At 31.0% G+C, this 19,111-nt stretch overlaps 1 protein-coding gene and 1 pseudogene across 1 annotated transcript; one reads left to right on the forward strand and one right to left on the reverse strand.

Annotated features, from left to right (window-relative positions):
• Nucleotides 1-644: 644 nt before the first annotated feature.
• On the reverse strand, nucleotides 645-9,742 carry LOC130509979 (F-box/kelch-repeat protein At3g18720-like; annotated as a pseudogene).
• Nucleotides 9,743-13,218: 3,476 nt separating this feature from the next.
• Nucleotides 13,219-13,884, forward strand: LOC108845931 (arabinogalactan protein 16). The gene is made up of 2 exons (XM_018619131.2): nucleotides 13,219-13,463; nucleotides 13,557-13,884. Exons 1-2 carry the CDS (start codon nucleotides 13,349-13,351, stop codon nucleotides 13,661-13,663), a joined length of 222 nt encoding a protein of 73 aa, XP_018474633.1. The 5' UTR covers nucleotides 13,219-13,348; the 3' UTR covers nucleotides 13,664-13,884.
• The last annotated feature ends 5,227 nt before the right edge of the window (nucleotides 13,885-19,111 follow it).

A 19,111-nucleotide genomic window follows, 5' to 3' on the forward strand; every position in this document is an offset into this window, starting at 1 on the left:
AAGCATCCATATGGACTATCTAGATGCATCTTTCAGATGTACAAACGAACAGGGACTTACACCCATGAAGCCAAGCGTCAGGAGAGTGGAGAGAGCCGAGGACATGCATCAGGTATCCCTTTTGCATGAAACATTTTCGTGTATGTGAAGTGAACTGTTGACGCGATTTCACCAGAGAATCCGCGATACGCACCAAATTTTATAGCCGGACAAGACGATCTTCATAAAGCTGCTTCTCTTTTGACGCTTTCTTTTTTTGTATGAATTATATTACAAAAAAAAATTGCATTTCGTTTGGTTTTATATCGATTTGATTTCAGGAAAGAAAACATTTGATTCGGGTATAGTAGAGAAATGAATGAAATGACTTAGAAGATGGCGCAAGGAAGCTATACGCCTTAAGATCTCAGAGTACGTTAGCATGGAGCCATTTATCCAGCGCCAATGCAGCTCAACGCAGCACAAGGTTACAGACTCACATTGTTTGAACTTTGAACATAACAACCAATTTAATCATATAAAGCACAATGTAAATACTTGCAACAATGTATATACTTGCAACTAACTTAATCATATAAAACACAATTTATGTAGTAAATCAAACTTTTAAATGAACGTGTAAATAAAGTTTCATAAGAGAAAACAAAAAGATGAAGTCAGAAATTAACCTTCAAAGTGGCCCATACATAATACGTCATGGATATATTCTGTTCCTCTCCATCTTCAAGTGAGCAGCTCTTGTAAAAGAGGCATGGTAACTTTTAAATACTGCCAATGCACCAACCTCTCTCTTCTCTTCCCATACCTTGTGTAGAAGGTTTTGTTTAAACACGGTGGATTTGTTGCCCCAGCGTGTATATATTACAAAGATGTCCCCTTCATGCTCTGTCATCAACATTTTACTCAGAGATACTGGAAAGGCCGGTCTCACTTGAAGAATATTCCAGGTTTCTTTAGACGGGTCAAGAACCCCAAGGAGGCCGGCGGGACTGAGACAATAGAAGATACCATTTGAGAATCAACATATGTCCCAAAAATAATGTTTCCTATGGTGACAAGGTAACGGGTGCTCTAAGTGATGGGTGGTCCAAACGGATTTACCAAGCTTCCAAGTATTGATCACAGAATATGTGATGCCCTTATGAAACAATATTGTATAGCTGAGTGAGATCACCATACAACTAGTTGATGTAGGAGCGGCTGAGAAGGCCAAGCAATAGTCGTCTTTGGAGTAGCATGACCCCTTGGGTAGGTAGAAGCGCTCCCGGGTAAACGGGTTTAGAAAGAATATCAAATCCGAAGGGCACTTTCCCCACACAAGCAACCAACCATCCCTAGAACAAGAGAATCTAAGTCCCTTTAGATCTTGAAAATTGAGATTATATGTTGCAGACCGTGATGGGTCCAAAAGAACGTAGTTTCCGTCATCTGATGATCCTCTTTGTGGATAAAAAAGTGAAGGACGGGGCTCTAAGTTCCTGACAGAAACTGCTACTTCAAGCCATGTCTTGCATATTAGAAGCTATTATGTTGTCTTTCAATCCGAGATAGGAAAGTATCTCGTACAGGAGATCTAACGGAATATTCAGATCCCACGATCCTGTAATACTAATACCCTTCTTTGATCCACGATCTCTTCTAGCTTTTTCAGTGTACCTACTGAAATTTATTAGAAGAAAAAAAAGAAGAAGATGAATTCGTAGTTTCTTATTGATATTCGAATGTTGTTATAGTGAAAACTAAACTCCATAAATGTTCGTTCTTTTGTGCAACAGTTACGTACATAACGTAGGACACAAACGTATACAAATCTAACCCTAATTTAGAGATCATAAACCCTGGAATTTCGATTAAAAGGGGAAAACTGTTTTTAGTAAACTCACGACTGGGGCGGTTTCTTTCTTGAATTGGTCATTGTGATCGGGGGAACAATGACGGTTGTGTATGCTATCACCAAATTTGATAGCCACACGGTTTAGGGTTAGGTCAATTATATAAGTAGTTTTTTATTAGTTTGGAATTTTATTTTTTTAACTGACCCATTGTAAGGTAGTTTTTTATTAGTTTGGAATTTTATTTTCTAACTGACCCATTGTATTTTAAAGATTTGCAAGTAATTTTATAGTTATTTGCTTTTTCGGAAATTAATATTTTTAAAATCAGTTATTTTGTATTTGTTCTATTAGTATTTTTTAAAAACAAAATTTAGAGACCGAATGGATTGTGGTCGAGTGGTAAGGAGACGAGACTGTGACGCTAACACGTTTCAGGTTCGATTCACCTGCTGCGTGAAACTAAGTCACAATTATTTTGGTCACCTTACACGGATATGGATCTATGCTTTAAGATCCATTTGAATATCCGGAGAGAGAGTCTATCCGTAGGTTGCATCTCTTCTTGGGAATTAGTATGAGCCTCTCCATGAGCTTGAGATACCCCTGTTAATCAAAAAAAAAAAACAAAATTTAGGCTTGGTGGAACAAGGCAGAGTTGCTGCCGTATATCGGTGTATGCTACCTCCAATTTTGACACGAGGATTAGATGCCTTTTTAATAATGTTTATATTAATTTGACCCGAGAAAATAAGAATAAATATCCGATTAAAAACTGACTCAAAAGAAATTACTCAAATCAAACATTTTACTAACTATTTTTGTTCAACCCATCAGCGGCATCGCATCCCGTTAACTCGGATCGATAATCTTTAAATATCAAATTACCATTCTCAACCATTAACTGTAGACACAGAAAAATGAGATTCATCTCATTTCTTTGGATACCACAATTTTCCATATCACTTCCAGAATAATTAGTTTCCGAAAATTTTATCTAAACTTGTAATCTTCACCGTCACTTCAACACCAGATGAACTAGAAAAGAGAAGGACTGAGAAACACTAACCTACAGAGAGCGCCTAGAAGCCTGACTCAACAATCCAGTCACTGCCGTCAAAATTAGGGTTTGAACTCAACACCGCAACTGCCTAGAAAGTCTCTAACGACCTGCACAGTATTAACAGCCAAACAACACTAACAAAAGGATATCAAGTGAGCTGAAAATGGCACTGGTCAGGTTCCTTGGAGATCAGATGGCTTTTATTGAACTTGGGATTTTATAAAATTTTAGGTTTTTGCCCAGTAATCCCTTATTGGACGATGTATTTATAAAAAGTTTTACAAATCCCCTTGGATATAACATTTATAGAAATCCTATTAAATCATCTCTTATTGGAAAATATGGATTTCATAAGTGAGATTTATCATAAGTTATTTTGGATATTAAAAACTGAACAATAATTAGGTTCAACTTATGAATTCACCTATTTCCTTATTTCAATCATATTGCCATAAATATTAATGTCACATAAATAAATAAATTATAAATTACAAAAGAAGTAAACTTTAAATTATAAACTCTAAATTAGAACTCTAAATTCAAATCTTAGATCTAAAATTTTAAACCAAACCCTAAACCCTAAACCGAAACCTATACCCTAAACCCAAACTATATACCATAAATTTTAAATCTAAATTTAAATCCTAGACCCTAATCTCAAACCATAAACCCTAAACTCAAACTCTAAACCCTAAACCCAAACTATAAACCCTAAATCCTAAACCTTAAACCCAAACTGTAAACTATAAACCCAAAATTTTCAAATACCTTTGGGTTAATGATCATCAAATGTATTTTCAAATACATTTTAGGGTATAGAGTTCGGGTTTACGGTTTACAGTTTGGGTTTAAAATTTAGGATTTAGGGTTTAGAGTTTGGGTTTAGGGTTTAGAATTTGGGTTTAGGGTTTATGATTTGAGTTTAGGGTCTAGGATTTAAATTTAGATTTAGGATTTATGGTATATAGTTTGAGTTTAGAGTATATATTTAGGTTTAGAGTTTAGGGTTTGGTTTAAAATTTAAGATCTAAGATTTGGATTTTGGGTTTGAATTTAGAGTTTATGATTTAAAGTTTACTTTTTTGTAATTTATAATTTATTTATTTATGTGACATTAATATCTATGGCAATTTGATTGAAATATGGAAAGAGGTGAATTCATAAGTTCACCTCAGACGTGAACCTAAGTATTGTTCTCAAAAACTATCATTTACCATTCAAATTCAATAGAATCAAATACCATCTAAAGAGATGAAATTATTATTAAAAATAATCATTTCGTAAGTAACTGAGATGGGAAGATAATCAATTGTCAGTTTTCTCACCATCATCGATCTTAGAGATGGTTCATATGATTAGCTAGCAACGGAGGTTTCAGCTAGAAGATGATGATGTGCGACCTGTCAGGCTGTCACCTTCTCAAACCTCCTTGTAGAAATCCAGTTTCAGCCACTCAAAGGTACTGAAGAATCTGAGTACAGTGGAGGAATAGTTGATTATATGTATGGTTTAGATCTGTCAAGCAATGGATTAAGTGGTGTTATCCCATCCGAGTTTGGAGAACTCTCGAGACAAGCCATGAACTATTGGGACTACACAAGACAGGTGATCTGTCAAAAGATGTTTGGATTTGTAACAACGCCAAATGTGTATAACTGGTATCAAGTCTCATGGTCGATGGCACATAGAAAGAAGGGGTCTTTTGTCTTTTTCGTTTTCTTTCCCTCTCTTGATACTTTACGAGGATGTTTCAAGCTTTTTTTGTTGTTGTTGTATTCTTTTAACTCCGTCACATTATTTTATTCAACCCCACTACAACGTCTCTCTGTTTAAGCTTTTTAACCATCTCTATGGAAATTAACATTTGATAAACATATAACACCATTATTTGGAGATTTATTGATGTTGAAAGTTACCACAAACAAAATGAATAAAAAAATTTCAGCTAAACAAGTCTGAAAAACTATTTATACAAAACACAAACTCGATGCATCCAAATAGCTTGAAAATAATTTCACTCTTTGTTTCGATGAGGCTTTTGTCCTATGAAGAGGAAGAAGTGCTGATTTCTCTGACCTCATTTTTACAGAGAGGGCAAGTAGAATTAATTTTGAGCCATTTGTCTACACAGTCTACATGAAAGACATGTACACATGGCAGCTCTCTAACTTCTTCTTCGTCTCCATATCTAGCCAAGCAGATGCAACAGCTCTACAAAACCAATACCATCCGAGAACGTTTCAAATATTTCATCATATTTACAAATTTATCACTACATGCATATATTTATTTATATCATATAGTAGTATTATTGGTAAGTCCCTAGTATATATGTATTTAATATAAAAGAAATACATATATGTTGAAATATAAAAGAAATTACACCAAATATTAGTATTTTGGTGTCTCATTGGAGTTGGCCTTAGGATTGGCTTCATCATGATCTGATGATTGTTATATTTAATTCAGAAGATAATATTAAACTACCACTACAATAATAAAAAATCTTGTAAGCAAAAATATAAAATAAAGAAAAAGTATCAGTTAAAAATATTCAAAAATCAAAATAATATATTACCTTGGTATAATAGCATCTCACCAAAAAAATAATATCTTTCCTTGATACAATATCTGTAAGGTTTTGGTTCTATGCTATCTCTTTTTTTTTTTTTTTTTAACTGTCTATGCTATCTCTTGCAAGTCATGTTTCACATCAACCAGGTAAGTGTCTTTTGAATATTCTCCTTTGCCCTTGTAACAAGTCGGGACGAAAAAGGGAGGAAGAAGAAAATGAATTTTTTGGATATCATAGAGCATATGAATCTACAATCAGTAAATTGGCAAAATATCGATTTTTGGATACTTGTTCATCATGACACTAGCAGTTCTATCTACCATTCGCCTTTGTTGTCAGGTAGCATTTTTTGTTTGATAAATATCTTCTTGTAAAATATCAAATATGTGACAAACATTGCTAATAGAATTGTAACCGAAAGAGGCAAGTTGGTTCACAGGGCACATGGCTACTTCACAAGCCCATCAGTGCATCCTTTTCATAGTCCCGCTATAATTTGGTCTCTTTGTGCTAATCTTTAAGTTCTTTAATCAAAAATTCATAGCAAGACTAATAATTGTTTAATTTTCAGTCGTCATATATAAATCTGTAGGCGGCAAAAAATATATGCTAAGCAAAGATTAACTACTAAACCTATCATGACTGAAGCTGCCGGGGTTGGGAGAGAACGATAGGTCATTCAACTATTTCCCTCATATATTGTGTGTAACTTTCCTTTTTGGAATGAACCATAAATCGAATTTCTATATATACTTTTGCTGATTATTGAACTTTTTGTATGTTTAAGCACCTTGAAAATACAAGGTGACTCTAGATTATTCGCACTGCAACATTCATGTTCGAGTCATTTAAAAAGATTATCGAGTTCGAAAAACAAAATGATTGATGCATCTGATCCAACGGCTAATACCTCTCACTAGTTTGTAAAATAGCCACCCATAAAGATTACATCAATCATTCAGTTAACAACTATATAATTATATAACAAATCATTGGCATTGTCTTACATTCAACAACCGAGGTGCTCCAAAGTAAAATAAGTCAAGTATATATAATCATCATACACTACCGAAAAAAACTATTGTGGAATAAATTCAAATGGTAAGATGTTTAAACAAACTCACTAAATATTTTATACTATAGTTATCAATCAAAACCATAAATTATGAAATATTACTTCGGCACTAGAACGATAAACAAATAACTTATGCCAAAGTAAACCGAACTTAATTGTTTAGAGCGTGTAAGCAAATTACCTAAACAAAGCAACAAATGTTTTAGGTTGTAGAACGCCATCAAATTATACATGAATTGTTTTCTTTTGAAACCACATGCATGAGATACGAAAATCTTTTTCAAAAATACAAATATGTACTGATTAACCGATAATCACGCTGATCAACACCTGCTAGCAGTTAATTAATCAGAAAACAACATAGCTTGAAAAGAGACGTGAATCATTGTTTAAAAAAGGAAAAAAAAAATTGGAGAGACTCATGGAGTCATGATGAGTATGTTGTTGAGCTTGGCTGCCACTCTGTCAGTCAGCCCCACCATAAACTCTAAAAGATGAATTATATAAAATTGTTTTTTGTCAAGAACATATTTTTATGAAATAATAACACCCAGAGGCAGTTTTAAGTTTATTATTACACGATAGATCACTTTCTTCTACCAAGACACTTTTTTCAAACTACTTTCCTTCTTCTAAATGAATTATTCACGTCACAATAATCAGTTGACTAACCCAACCATTATATTAACTGGAATTAACTTTCACCACATACCTCTCTTTCCACTCAACGACCCAGATTAAATATAATACTTTTGACAAGATTTATTTTTGTCTTATTTCCTAACCATTGGATTTACTTTTGCACTTTAACCTTTAACGATTCAGATTTTCTCTTCAAAATCATCTCTTTCTTTTGATCTCTGTAAGCAAAGTGAGTGATTTATTATTTATTTTGGGTTTGCAGAATCGACTCCACATCAATCATCAATAACATAGCTTTCTGTTTTGGATCCAACCACCACCTTTTCACCGCAGTCAAGAAACCCTTCGTTGGCTTCTTAAATAATCACCATATTCCTCCACCACTCTCCATCCTTCTAACGCTGCCGCACTTGATATGGTAAGAACCATCTCTTTTCCCATTCAAAGTTTCCTTGAAAGTCTGGTTCTTTTCTATAAAAGTTCACAAAGTCTTAGCAATCTCATTGTATTACATATAGTCAAAGCTTACAACTTTGAACCAATCTTTGTTCTAACTTTGAACCAATTGCTATTCATCAAACTTTTGAAAGTTGTAGCCTTATAAAAATGATGTTTTGTTATTATCTCTAAGGTGGAGAGAAAGTTAGAAGTTTGGATACTTTTGAGATTTTTCAAATTGTTATGTAAAAATATGTGTATTATAGAGATTTTTGTTTGTTTTGTTTTCATGGATGGGTAGAGAAATTGTTGACGTGTGTATGAACAAAGATTGACATTGTTTCCTTTGTTATTTCCATTTAGTTAACTCCACAAGAAGATGTAAAAGAAAAGATTCCTATCTCTTTATGGCTTGTTGATGGGAATATTTTGAATCATCCGAGTCTACAGACCGGCTCATGTAAGTAACCCGCCAAGTGTTACTGATTGATGTGTACATCAAAACCATTGTACATGTGTACACATAATTTTAATGTGTTATCTTTTTCAGTACACATTGTTGTTCGATTCAAAAACAATAATAAATGGATACTCCATGGTCAATTTTCTGTTTTTTTGGTGTTCCAATAAAAGGTCATTTAGATTATTATTTTAAGTTTTAATTGCATAAAAAGTTTAATGTTTAAGATGCCTCGTTTCAAAATGATTGTTACATTCACAGGGATCACATTATTAGTGAATTCTTGGAATGGCTATAGTTAAAGGTTTCTTAACCATCTACACAAGACTCCTATGTAAATTTTCTACAAAAACGTTCAGTTGGATGTCCATGTGTCCATTTTCCTCATAGTGTACATGTGTACATTTTGCTTCATATTATCCATATGTACACTATAGGTATCCACATGACTTTAGTTCACATGTACGCTTGCTAAACAGAACATTGATGCATTTGTGATTTCAGACTTGTCTTGGAACGAATAACATAAAACTAATTTCACATGTATATTCTTGATTCTTAGCATTCAAATTGATAATGATCATATACTACATCACTGGGACTATGGGAAATGCAAACTAAACGTTAGGCACAAATGTTTGCTAAAGACTCAGGTCCCATCAGATATCATAACTTATGCAGTGTACAAAGAACTAATGTATATGTAATCTTTATAAAACATTGTACATGTGGACATTAAAATACATGTGACACGTATATATGCGGTTATAATATTTTGTAATAGGTGTACACGTTGTTTTTCAACCAATGTACATGTCGAGTCAAGATTGTGTACACGTGGACAAACAATCATCGTGTACATCATGTACATATAAATGTTAATAAATTTTATAAGCTACTGCAACAACAAAACATTGTTCATCTTTGTTTGTGCACAATTTCTCAGTATTAATCTTTAACTTGCATGTACACCAAAACTTATCTGTACAACTTCGTAACAACTTCGTAGTGTACGTGTGTACACCGATAAATATTCATATGAACTCTTGTTCACATGTATTCTTTCTAACGAAACAATAATGTATTTGTACACATGTACACAATATGTGTTGTACATTTGCTTATTTGTACACATGTGTGCTTAGAATGCCTACATTACTTGTTTATACTTTGTTGTCCATATGTACATCTTTAATAGTATCCACACATTTTGTCGAACACTTAGCATGTATTTTTCTCTACAATTATTGAACAAACAACATCAGTTTCTTTGATTGAGATTACATAGAAAAAACTAATAATTGCAGAAAAACATAGAAAACAAAACAGAAGAATAACAAAATAAAACTACAAATGTGTATTTCCTTAATCATGCCCACCATGTAGTCGAGCTTCCTGTCCACTATTTCATTGTTCCAATCCCACCCGACTTCAGATTCATCAGTCTCCATCGTTTGCTGCACACTCACCTGATATACACAAAAAAACACATACTTAATCAACAATCTCCTAAGGTCAGAAACCCTACGAGGTGACAAACCCCATATCAAGAAGCGTTACACCATATATATCTCAGGTTCGGAACAACTGACATAAACCCAAAACATGAAAAACGATAAATAAGAACTCACCTTCGGCATTCTTCTTCCTCGGTCATTTTTGTCTTGTCGTCATCTCCCTAGTCAATAAATCTGTCATCAAAATCAAAGTTTTCGAGGAGAATAGGAAGTTTCACCATCAAAGAAAAAAAAGTCAAAAAATAAATTCAATTTAATATTTTCTTCAAGTCCACCACACAAAATAAGAGAAATTCAAAAAGAAAAAAAAAACCATAAAAGCAAAAGAAAATCGCTAACCAGCCTAACTAGCATAAAATGTCGTTTTACTCAAATGCCCATCTTTGATTTTGCTTTTTTGAGGATAATTTGGTATTCAACCACAAGAAAGTGTCTGTATAGCACAATGTGCTCTAGAGTGTAATAAAAACACATAAACTGTCTATTTGTGTTAATAACTCTATTTTTATATATTTTAACAAAATGCTAACAATAAATTTATACAAAATAAAAATTATAAAAATAGAAGTCCCAGAACAAAAGATAATACATCACATGGCCTTGGAAGGCCATCGCATTATTTGAGAAACTTTTTAAGTATTTTTAACACAAGCTTTTTTGTTAACACAAGCTTTATATTTAGTTAATATTAACTAATTTGTCAAATGAATGACTAATTTATTTTATTTTTCACTTTTTTATTTTAGTTACTCATATAAAAATGTTGAATCATTTTTTGATACTGATGTCCTGACATTTAGTAAACTAACCGTCGGTTTATATTATATATTCGTTTTTTTAAATTGTTAAGTTTTATTCTGTGTTAAAAAAACCTTTTATAACAAAAACAATAATAACTAATCATTTGTTTTGTTCAGACCCAAATTAGATTATATCAATATTTTTAAATGATCAGTATACTCATGTGTTTTTTGAATGTCTACTGCTGTCCATATTTGAACACTCTCTTAGATTCTATAGTTGACCTAAAAAAATTTTCACTAACGAATTTTTTACAAATATATATCATCTTTACTAGAGGATTTTTCGCATATGAAAAATCATCAATATATATGGATATTAATGCTATATTTAAAACGGAAGAAATAATAAAATTTTTAGCAAAATAGATATGAATCCCAAAGACACTCTAAAGTGGCAGACACATAATCTTTACTTTGGAAAGAGGTGTAAACTACAGTTATACAAAGAACTACTCAAATTAGGGGGATTGAACTTACAACTTTATCCTCGATACCGGGTAAAATGCGTTTCACAGATGGTTTTTGTAAAGACTAGGACAAACATTCGGGACAAGGCTGTATAGCATCTTAGAGGGTTTTGATAGTTTAATGGGAGCAATAAATATTAGATCTATCATTTCACCCTTTTACTTGGAAGTAGAAGCATTTATTTGCGATGGAATGTAAGAGAAATTTAATTACATCAGTTTCAGATCACATTTGCAATGGATTGTTCTCAATTGTTGAAGATAGTTTTGAAACCAAAAGAATGTTAGTTTTTACAAGTTATTTGGAAGATATCAAGATCCTGAAAGACAATGATTCGTTTATTAAAAAACTTCGTTTTGTTTTGCTAATTTGATAAGGAGTTTTTACTTTCTTTAATTTTCTATATAGTAAAAATTTCAATCAAATTACAGATACATTACAATAACCATAATGTCTAGTATCTTGATCGAGTGAGAAAATTGGGAAATAGCATTCCTTGTAACCCTTAGGTTATCGGGGCATCTGATGTGAAAATAAATTTCATTGATATCATGGATATTATGGTGTCTAATAAGTTTTTGTACCCATTTTTTAATTTATTATTTTCTCGTTTTTGGATTCTATTTTTTTAAACGTCAGTTAGTTACAAAATTAAATCGTATTGAGAGCCTCGACGCGTGTCTGAGCCCTACACCTAACAAAATTAAGTGAATACCCAAAATGGTGGTCATTTTTTATATCTTTCCATACATAACCGAAAAATGGAAAATATTCTTCAAGAGTTTTGGGTTCAATTTTTCAAAAATTCATACACATCTACAAAATTTTCTGATTTGGTATGCAAAAATCTTATTGACGGCGTTAATAATTTTAATAATATATCAAAGTTTATTCCTTTTTAATTGAAAAAAATTCCTATAGCTCCAATAAACAAAGTAAATAAATGCAATACAAGCATAGGAAATACAATAGTATTATTTGATTTATGGGGATAATATAAAGTTCTTGTACTAAGTCCAAAATTTTCAACAGTAATAAAATTTTGATTTCTTACATTATTACTAAATTAAATTAACCTTATTTAATTCATTTCAAAAGTAGAGTTCTAAAAAAATTAGGTGGGAAAAAACAATCAATTTTGCATGTAATTGGTCATATAATCGTGGCTACATAGATAGGTAAGCAAAAAATTTATCGACGACATTACTAATTTTGATAATATATCAAAGTTTGTTCCGTCTTGATTGAATGAAATTTTTATAGCTCCAATAAACAAAATAAATAAAAGCAATACAAGCATAGGAAATACAATAGTATTATCTGATTCATGGGGATAATAAAAAGTTCTCGTACTAAGTCCAAAATTTTCAACAGTAATAAAAATTTGATTTCTTACATTATTATTAAATTGAATTTAACCTTACTTAATTAATTTCAAAAGTGGATTTCTAAAAAAAATTAGGTAGGAAAAAAAAATCAATTTTGTATATAATTGGTCATATAATCATGGCTATATAGATACTAAGACTCCTCCCTCCCCGTTTTTCACTTTCAAGTTTTTACAACTCCGAACTCATTCATATACCAAAAACGTTGAATTTAAGGACATATAACCTCGCACGTAGTAAAAAAAACAGCCTTCTTTTGTTGTCCATAAAATGTTGAACTACCGGTTTAGTTTGCTGAGAACGTTTAAATTGATGGAAAAAACCACTGTACACTCATAACTTTTTAATAAGTGATATAATACCAACTAATACACTAAAGTAATTGTGATTTTACCATAATATTTTTTTCAAATTTACTTTTAAGTTCTAAATGATAACCATTTTCATAAAGATCTAAATTTATTTTTATCAAAAAAAAAGTAATGATAAAACTAACTTTTAAAAAATTATTAATAAATATTTAATAATTATTTATTAAAAATTATATATTCAACATTAACCCTTAAATACTAAACTATAGGCAATAATCAATAAATCGTAGACCTGACATATTTTCTTAAGTGGTAACAGACTTATAATATTTTAAATATTTTCTTAATACAACAACTGAACTTTGGTTAGCCTCTCGATTACGTCCGAATTGAACCGTTTGAATATAACAAATTTGTCCTTTTTCCCCTAAATTTTTATTTAAAAAAATAAAACTTATCTAGAAAGATAGCGATGTCAATGTTGATATTTGATAAGAGAAAAAAAAAGGAAAAAGAAACGACGAAAAAACATGCATTTGAATTTTCAGCTAACTGGTAAATAGATTTGACCGGGTGAATTACCGGTTATAACCAGTAATCATGAACCGGGTGAATTACCGGCTATAAGACCAACACCTAAAACAAGTTGCCTCTTCACTTCATCATTCCTCACACTGTTTCTCTTTCCTCCTCGGTCTGTCTCGTCGCCTCTGCAGATACTCCGGCAAGCTTCTTTCTTTCGTCGGATCAAAAGAAACAGAGAGAGAGAGAGAGAGATGGCGTCAAGGAGTTACGTTACTGGTTTCGCGTTATTCACATTTGTTTTCGCCGTCATCTCGTCTCTCGCCAGCGCTCAATCTCTAGCTCCCGCTCCTGCTCCGACCAGTGATGGTAAGTATCTTCTTCCACGATATCACATTCCCTTCTTATTCTCTCTCTCTGTCCAGATCTGAATTCGAGAGTGTTTTTTTTTTAATTTACCAGGGACATCGATAGATCAAGGGATTGCATATCTGCTAATGGTGGTGGCGTTGGTGCTGACTTACCTCATTCATCCTCTAGATGCGTCTTCTTCCTACAGCTTCTTCTGATTTGTCTCTTCATTTTCAGTTTTTGTTTTTTTTTGTGTGGATAAAATTCCCGAGTATGGTTATTAATTTGCTCATGATTTATGTTTTTTTGTCTTGATTATGATCATGGATTCGTGATGATGATGACTCCTGGAGATTGAATCTCTGTTGTTTTCCATCAGATTATGATGATGATGATGGTTCCTTTTCTTCCATATTCAATTTATTCATATATTATTCCTTTTCTTCCATATATTATTAACTTTGAACCGAAGAGAGAAAAAAAACAAATCCTATTCTTGTTCAAGTTTGTGGCCTTCCAGAGAAATCTGAAAAATTTAAAATCAAATCTAGAAATTTCTTGCCGTTATATTCGATTTCGTTTGAATTATTCTTGTGGAAACGGCTCTTACATTACACATTATGAGTTATATCTTAAAAGCGATGGATATTACACTTCTAAATGGTGAAAAAAATATTAATGTTATTGCCAAATGAAACAAAACGGATCACAGAGAAAATAACTATATAAAATACATATAAAACGGTGATATTAACATTCAAAATACCTATAAATTAAAATCACAGAACTATTTAAGATGTTTCACTTGTTAGATCATAGTATTCGGTTTTAGAAAAAAAAAATAGAGTGATGAACAAAATAAATATATAAATAAATAGAATAAACCTGTTAAAAGTAGAATGAAAAATATTTTATTATTGAAAAAAATTTACCCTAAATTCTATTTTAAAATAGAAAATAAAATAGATTAGAGATGCTCTTTATCAAAAATCTAACTTTACAAAACTCTATAGGAGTAGAAAGTCACCAAAGAAGCTTCAAAGTATAAGTTTTAGGTAAGAAAAAAGAGACTTGGTTATACAATCGGTATACATTCGTTCTCTTTGTCTATCTCTCTAGGAGGATAAAGTTTCAGTGGTGTTATGTCTACCAGACGATACCTAATTAGTGAAATAAAGACAAGATTTTAGTATAATAATTTGGGCAATAACGAGTGCTCAAACCCTTAGGCTTATCTGATTCCGTGTCCTTGCCAACTCACAGGATAACAAGAGATACAAGCTAAGGAGCATGCTATTGTCCCGACCACAAGTGGGACAATATAACGTGTCAAAGATGGAGACTTCTCCCACGGGCAGTCTTTCATTACATTGCGGAAATAATCATAACAAGACATGTAGATCTTAACCTAGCAACATATTCGAAGAAAGTCAATAGCTTGCGGAAGCAAACGGGTTTACCAAATAGTAAACATAAGAAGAAACATTATTTGTTGTCAAAAGGACTCACGGTTAGGAGGTTACTGTGGCAGCACATGAAGACTACGTCACGATTTTTCAAAATTAAATTTATTTAAATAATTATTTATATTTAAATAGTTGTTTAGAATTATTTAAATATTTTTTATATTTAAATAATTGTTTAAAATTATTTAAATAAAAAGAAACAATTATTTAAATAAAAAGAATATTTTTGAATAGTTTTAAGTTATATGTTTTCAAATTTAAACTTTTTATAATATACTTTCGAAAAGTTTTTTCAATTTTCTATTGTGCCTTATTTATTTTCATATGCTTTTTTATATTTTTTTGTAAATTTTGAAAAAAAAATTCAAAATTTTTATTTTGAAATTAGAAAAAATAGATCACAATAAAAAAAAATTAAGGTAATTAACCACAATTCTTAGAATTTATATATATATTGTGGAGCTAATTCTAGATAATTAGTAATATATGAACAAAATATATTAGATATAAGTAAGACATAATAGATAACATTATCAATATTTTCGTGTGGCACAGTGGTTGATTGAATGGTTCAATTTGGTTGAACCTTGGTTCGATACTCCCAAATGACAGATTTAAATTTATTTTTATTTTACTAGTTAAATACAATGTAAAAGTCACGTCAGCATTTGTTAAGTCCACATAAACACCGTTATAATTGACTAACGGTAAGACGATCAATGTATGAATTAACCGAAAAGTAAGAGTTGATGTATGAAATTTAAAAAAAACGTAAGTTGATGTATGTTTTAGCACAGGTATGTAGTGTGTATGTATTGATCGGGACCGCGATCCTCTGTTGATGAATGAATTGGCGGATTTCCCTACAAAAGTGTAAAGTGTTTTGAGAAGGTTTAACGGAAAGAAGATCTTATGGGGTCCATAATCTCATTGGTACAGAGATTTTGTACACAACTTGTCTCACCTCTCGATTGCTTGGGCCAACCTCTCTCTGAAAAAGAAATTACCTTTTGCAACGTGATTCACTACATGGGCTTAGACCCACTTTTAGTTACTCGTTTGTGTGAGATATTACAGTCTTTTGAATTTTACTGTGGTAAACGATTTGTTGACATTATTTTTATTGATATATAAATTTGGGTCTCCTGTCATTGCATTGAATGATCCAAATAGACGAATGAAGCGTTGCTTCTGAATTGAAAAAGAGGATTATAGGAGTCTAGTATCAATTCGGGAAGCCAAGACGGTCTGGTCCAATTTTTAAAGCAATAAGAGACAAATCTATTCGTGTTTCAAAAAAACAAAAGAAGAGACAAATCTATTCAATTGGTTAAATTTAAACCTCGAACGGACCAATACTGTTGTTATTGCTGGTTTAGGTGAATGGTCCTTATTAAAACATCACAGTTCACAGACCTCTATCTATTATTTTAAAATTTCATGCTATTTAGAATTCTTTTTTAAAAAGTACTACTACTGCTTCTCTATTTTGATTTTTAAACGTCAAAATTGGAAAAGGGAATGATGAAGAACAAATATCATAGTTAGTGAAAATGCAAGAAAAGTCTATAATCATATATTAAACATTCCCCAAAGTAGACAAAAAGTGACAGGTTGAAACCATGTGAATAAATAAATGGCAATTCCACAAAATATTTCTATAATATAGTAGTAATATTAGGAAACATCGTAATTGAAAGATTGACTGATAAACTAGAAAGGATAATTATATAAATCATATAGGGGAACATTAGACCATTTCCAATATATTTTGCTATTTTCACATCTAAAATAGAAGAACTCTATAATAGAAATGGAATATATTCTAATGTATTTCTCTAAAATAGTAATCTCTATTTTTTAGTAATCTCTATTTTATAGAGTAAAAAATAAAGAAATACTATTTATTCTTCTAAATAGAGAAAAAATAGAAATTTCTATTATAGAAGAATAAATAGAGGTAGGTTAGAGAAATTTCACTTGTAAATACTATTATAGAAGTGAAAATAGTAATAGACTAGGTGGTATCCGCGCCCTGCGCGGAGTGAATGACTAAATAAAAATTAAAGCTTTTAAACTATAGATATTAGAAAGATAAAAATTATAGTTACAAATATTACATGTTTATAATGAAATATCGAAGAACATTATCCATGTTTATATAAGGTAAGCTTTGATTTTTTTAAAAACTTGTGTGATTGCTTAGCCGTAATTGAAGTAAATTTTAAGGAAGTAAATCTATAAGAGTAATTTATAACTTGTGTAATTGGTTAGATTTTTTTTATTTAAAAAAAAAACTTTTTTAATAATGAATTTTGTGTGTGATTTTTAATTAGTTATGAGAATTTAAATAAATTTATAGTAACTTTTCTATATTAAACAAAACCAAAATTCATTATGATGATTGCATATTTCAGTTTCCTATTTTTTTAGTATTTCATAAATTACGATCAAATTTGAATTAGTAAAAAGAATCAATTAAATTTACAGCGGTGATGACTATTATCATAATGACATGATTATGATTTGTAATATATTATAGGAAACAACAACCTTTTTTATTTTAGTCAAACATATCGAATTGCATACCAAATTTAGTTAGAAAGAGATTGAGATGAAGTAAAAATACGTAAAACACGTACTATAAAAGTCTTTAACTTTTGAATATAACATATAGATTAATATACACGTAACTAATGACTTTTATAAAGAACAAAATTTTACAAATATAACAAACGATATAAAACCAAATCTCCGTTGAATCAATTCATGGCCTCTTAAGATTCCTACTAAACTTCCTTTTTAATATGTTTTTTAACATATAGGTACTTACTGTGCCTTGAATTCCTCAACCTCTGCCATGTTGGGATTTATCTGCACATAGGACATGTCGAGTGTGTTCGACAAAGAACGATCTTCTACGAAAGGTTGACACAATAATATTAATGTTTATAAATTCGAATAAAAATAAAGTGTATAATCTACATATAGTCTGATGTATCTCCACTCATATTTTCATGTACCTTTAACCACTTTAATAGCTATTGACTTCATGACCAAGATAATAGGACGACCAAGACGTAGCTGGATAGCACTGTTGAGATCAGTGGCGACATTTTCCCACAGTACAACTGGAAGACGGACATCACTGAGAGACCATTGAAAATTAAAAAATTAATAATCTATAATAGAGCAAGTGTATCCAATTACTTTTTTTTGTAAAATATCAACTATGTGACAAAAATTTGAATATGGTTTTTAAACGGAACTTATTCTGCATCACGTATTAGCGATGAAATCTTTGGGATAACTTTTCCATTAACAGAAAACATCTGAATGCGACCCGCTTGCACAACATGTCCGATAACATCTATGATAACCAAAATGGATTAGTACGACAACTGTACAAAAATACGCTGCTAGTAAAATAATATTTGATACTTCATGAACATAAAAAAATGAATTACCAATCAGAATATGAGGATTACGCGATCCATCTAGAATATTTTTGAAAGGCACAAAACAGAAGACAACCATTTTTGTTGGGTATGAACGAAATGTGAGAAAGAGTGTTTATAAGAAAACAGAAGACATAATTTACTCACCTGGCTTTCCTTTTATAACAAATTTGACAAAGAATTTTTTTAATTATGGTAACATCAAATAATTGTTAATGACGAAATGATGGATGTTAAATTTTTTTTTATAAATATGGTAACCTCAAAAATTAAACATTAAAAGAAATATCGTTAATCATATCAATATGTTCTTTGCGAGATTTCATATTCAGGAAAATCAAGAAACATAAATCAATAATAATGTACTTTAAAAATTAAAAATTAAAAATTTAAATCAAATTGGATGATTCATCGGTTCTGCGGGTTCCTTTGTGGTTTAGCATTTTTGCTGGTTTATCGGGTTTTAAAATAATGATATTTCTTAAAACTCTAACTGTATTACATCTCGGACCACCTGTTCAATCGCAGATTTATGTCGGGTTTAAAAATATTGATTTAAATACAAAAATATTTAAAATAGACAAAAATCTTACAAATTAATATCATTATTAATAATGTTGTTGATAAAAATTCATCATAAAATATCCCGCGGTTTCAAACCGCGGGTTTTAAAAAGTCCAAAAATATAAATCGACAATAAATGTAATATATGAGTTATTACCATATTTTAAAAAGTTTACCA

The sequence above is a fragment of the Raphanus sativus genome, chromosome 3 (genome assembly GCF_000801105.2).
Source record: "Raphanus sativus cultivar WK10039 chromosome 3, ASM80110v3, whole genome shotgun sequence".
Taxonomy (NCBI): Eukaryota; Viridiplantae; Streptophyta; class Magnoliopsida; order Brassicales; family Brassicaceae; genus Raphanus; species Raphanus sativus.

Coding starts and splice junctions, on each gene's coding strand:
- LOC108845931 (XM_018619131.2), top strand. CDS start 13,349: ATGGCGTCAAGGAGTTACGTTACTGGTTTCGCGTTATTCACATTTGTT. Junction 13,464..13,556: donor TCCTGCTCCGACCAGTGATG/GTAAGTATCTTC, acceptor TTAATTTACCAG/GGACATCGATAGATCAAGGG.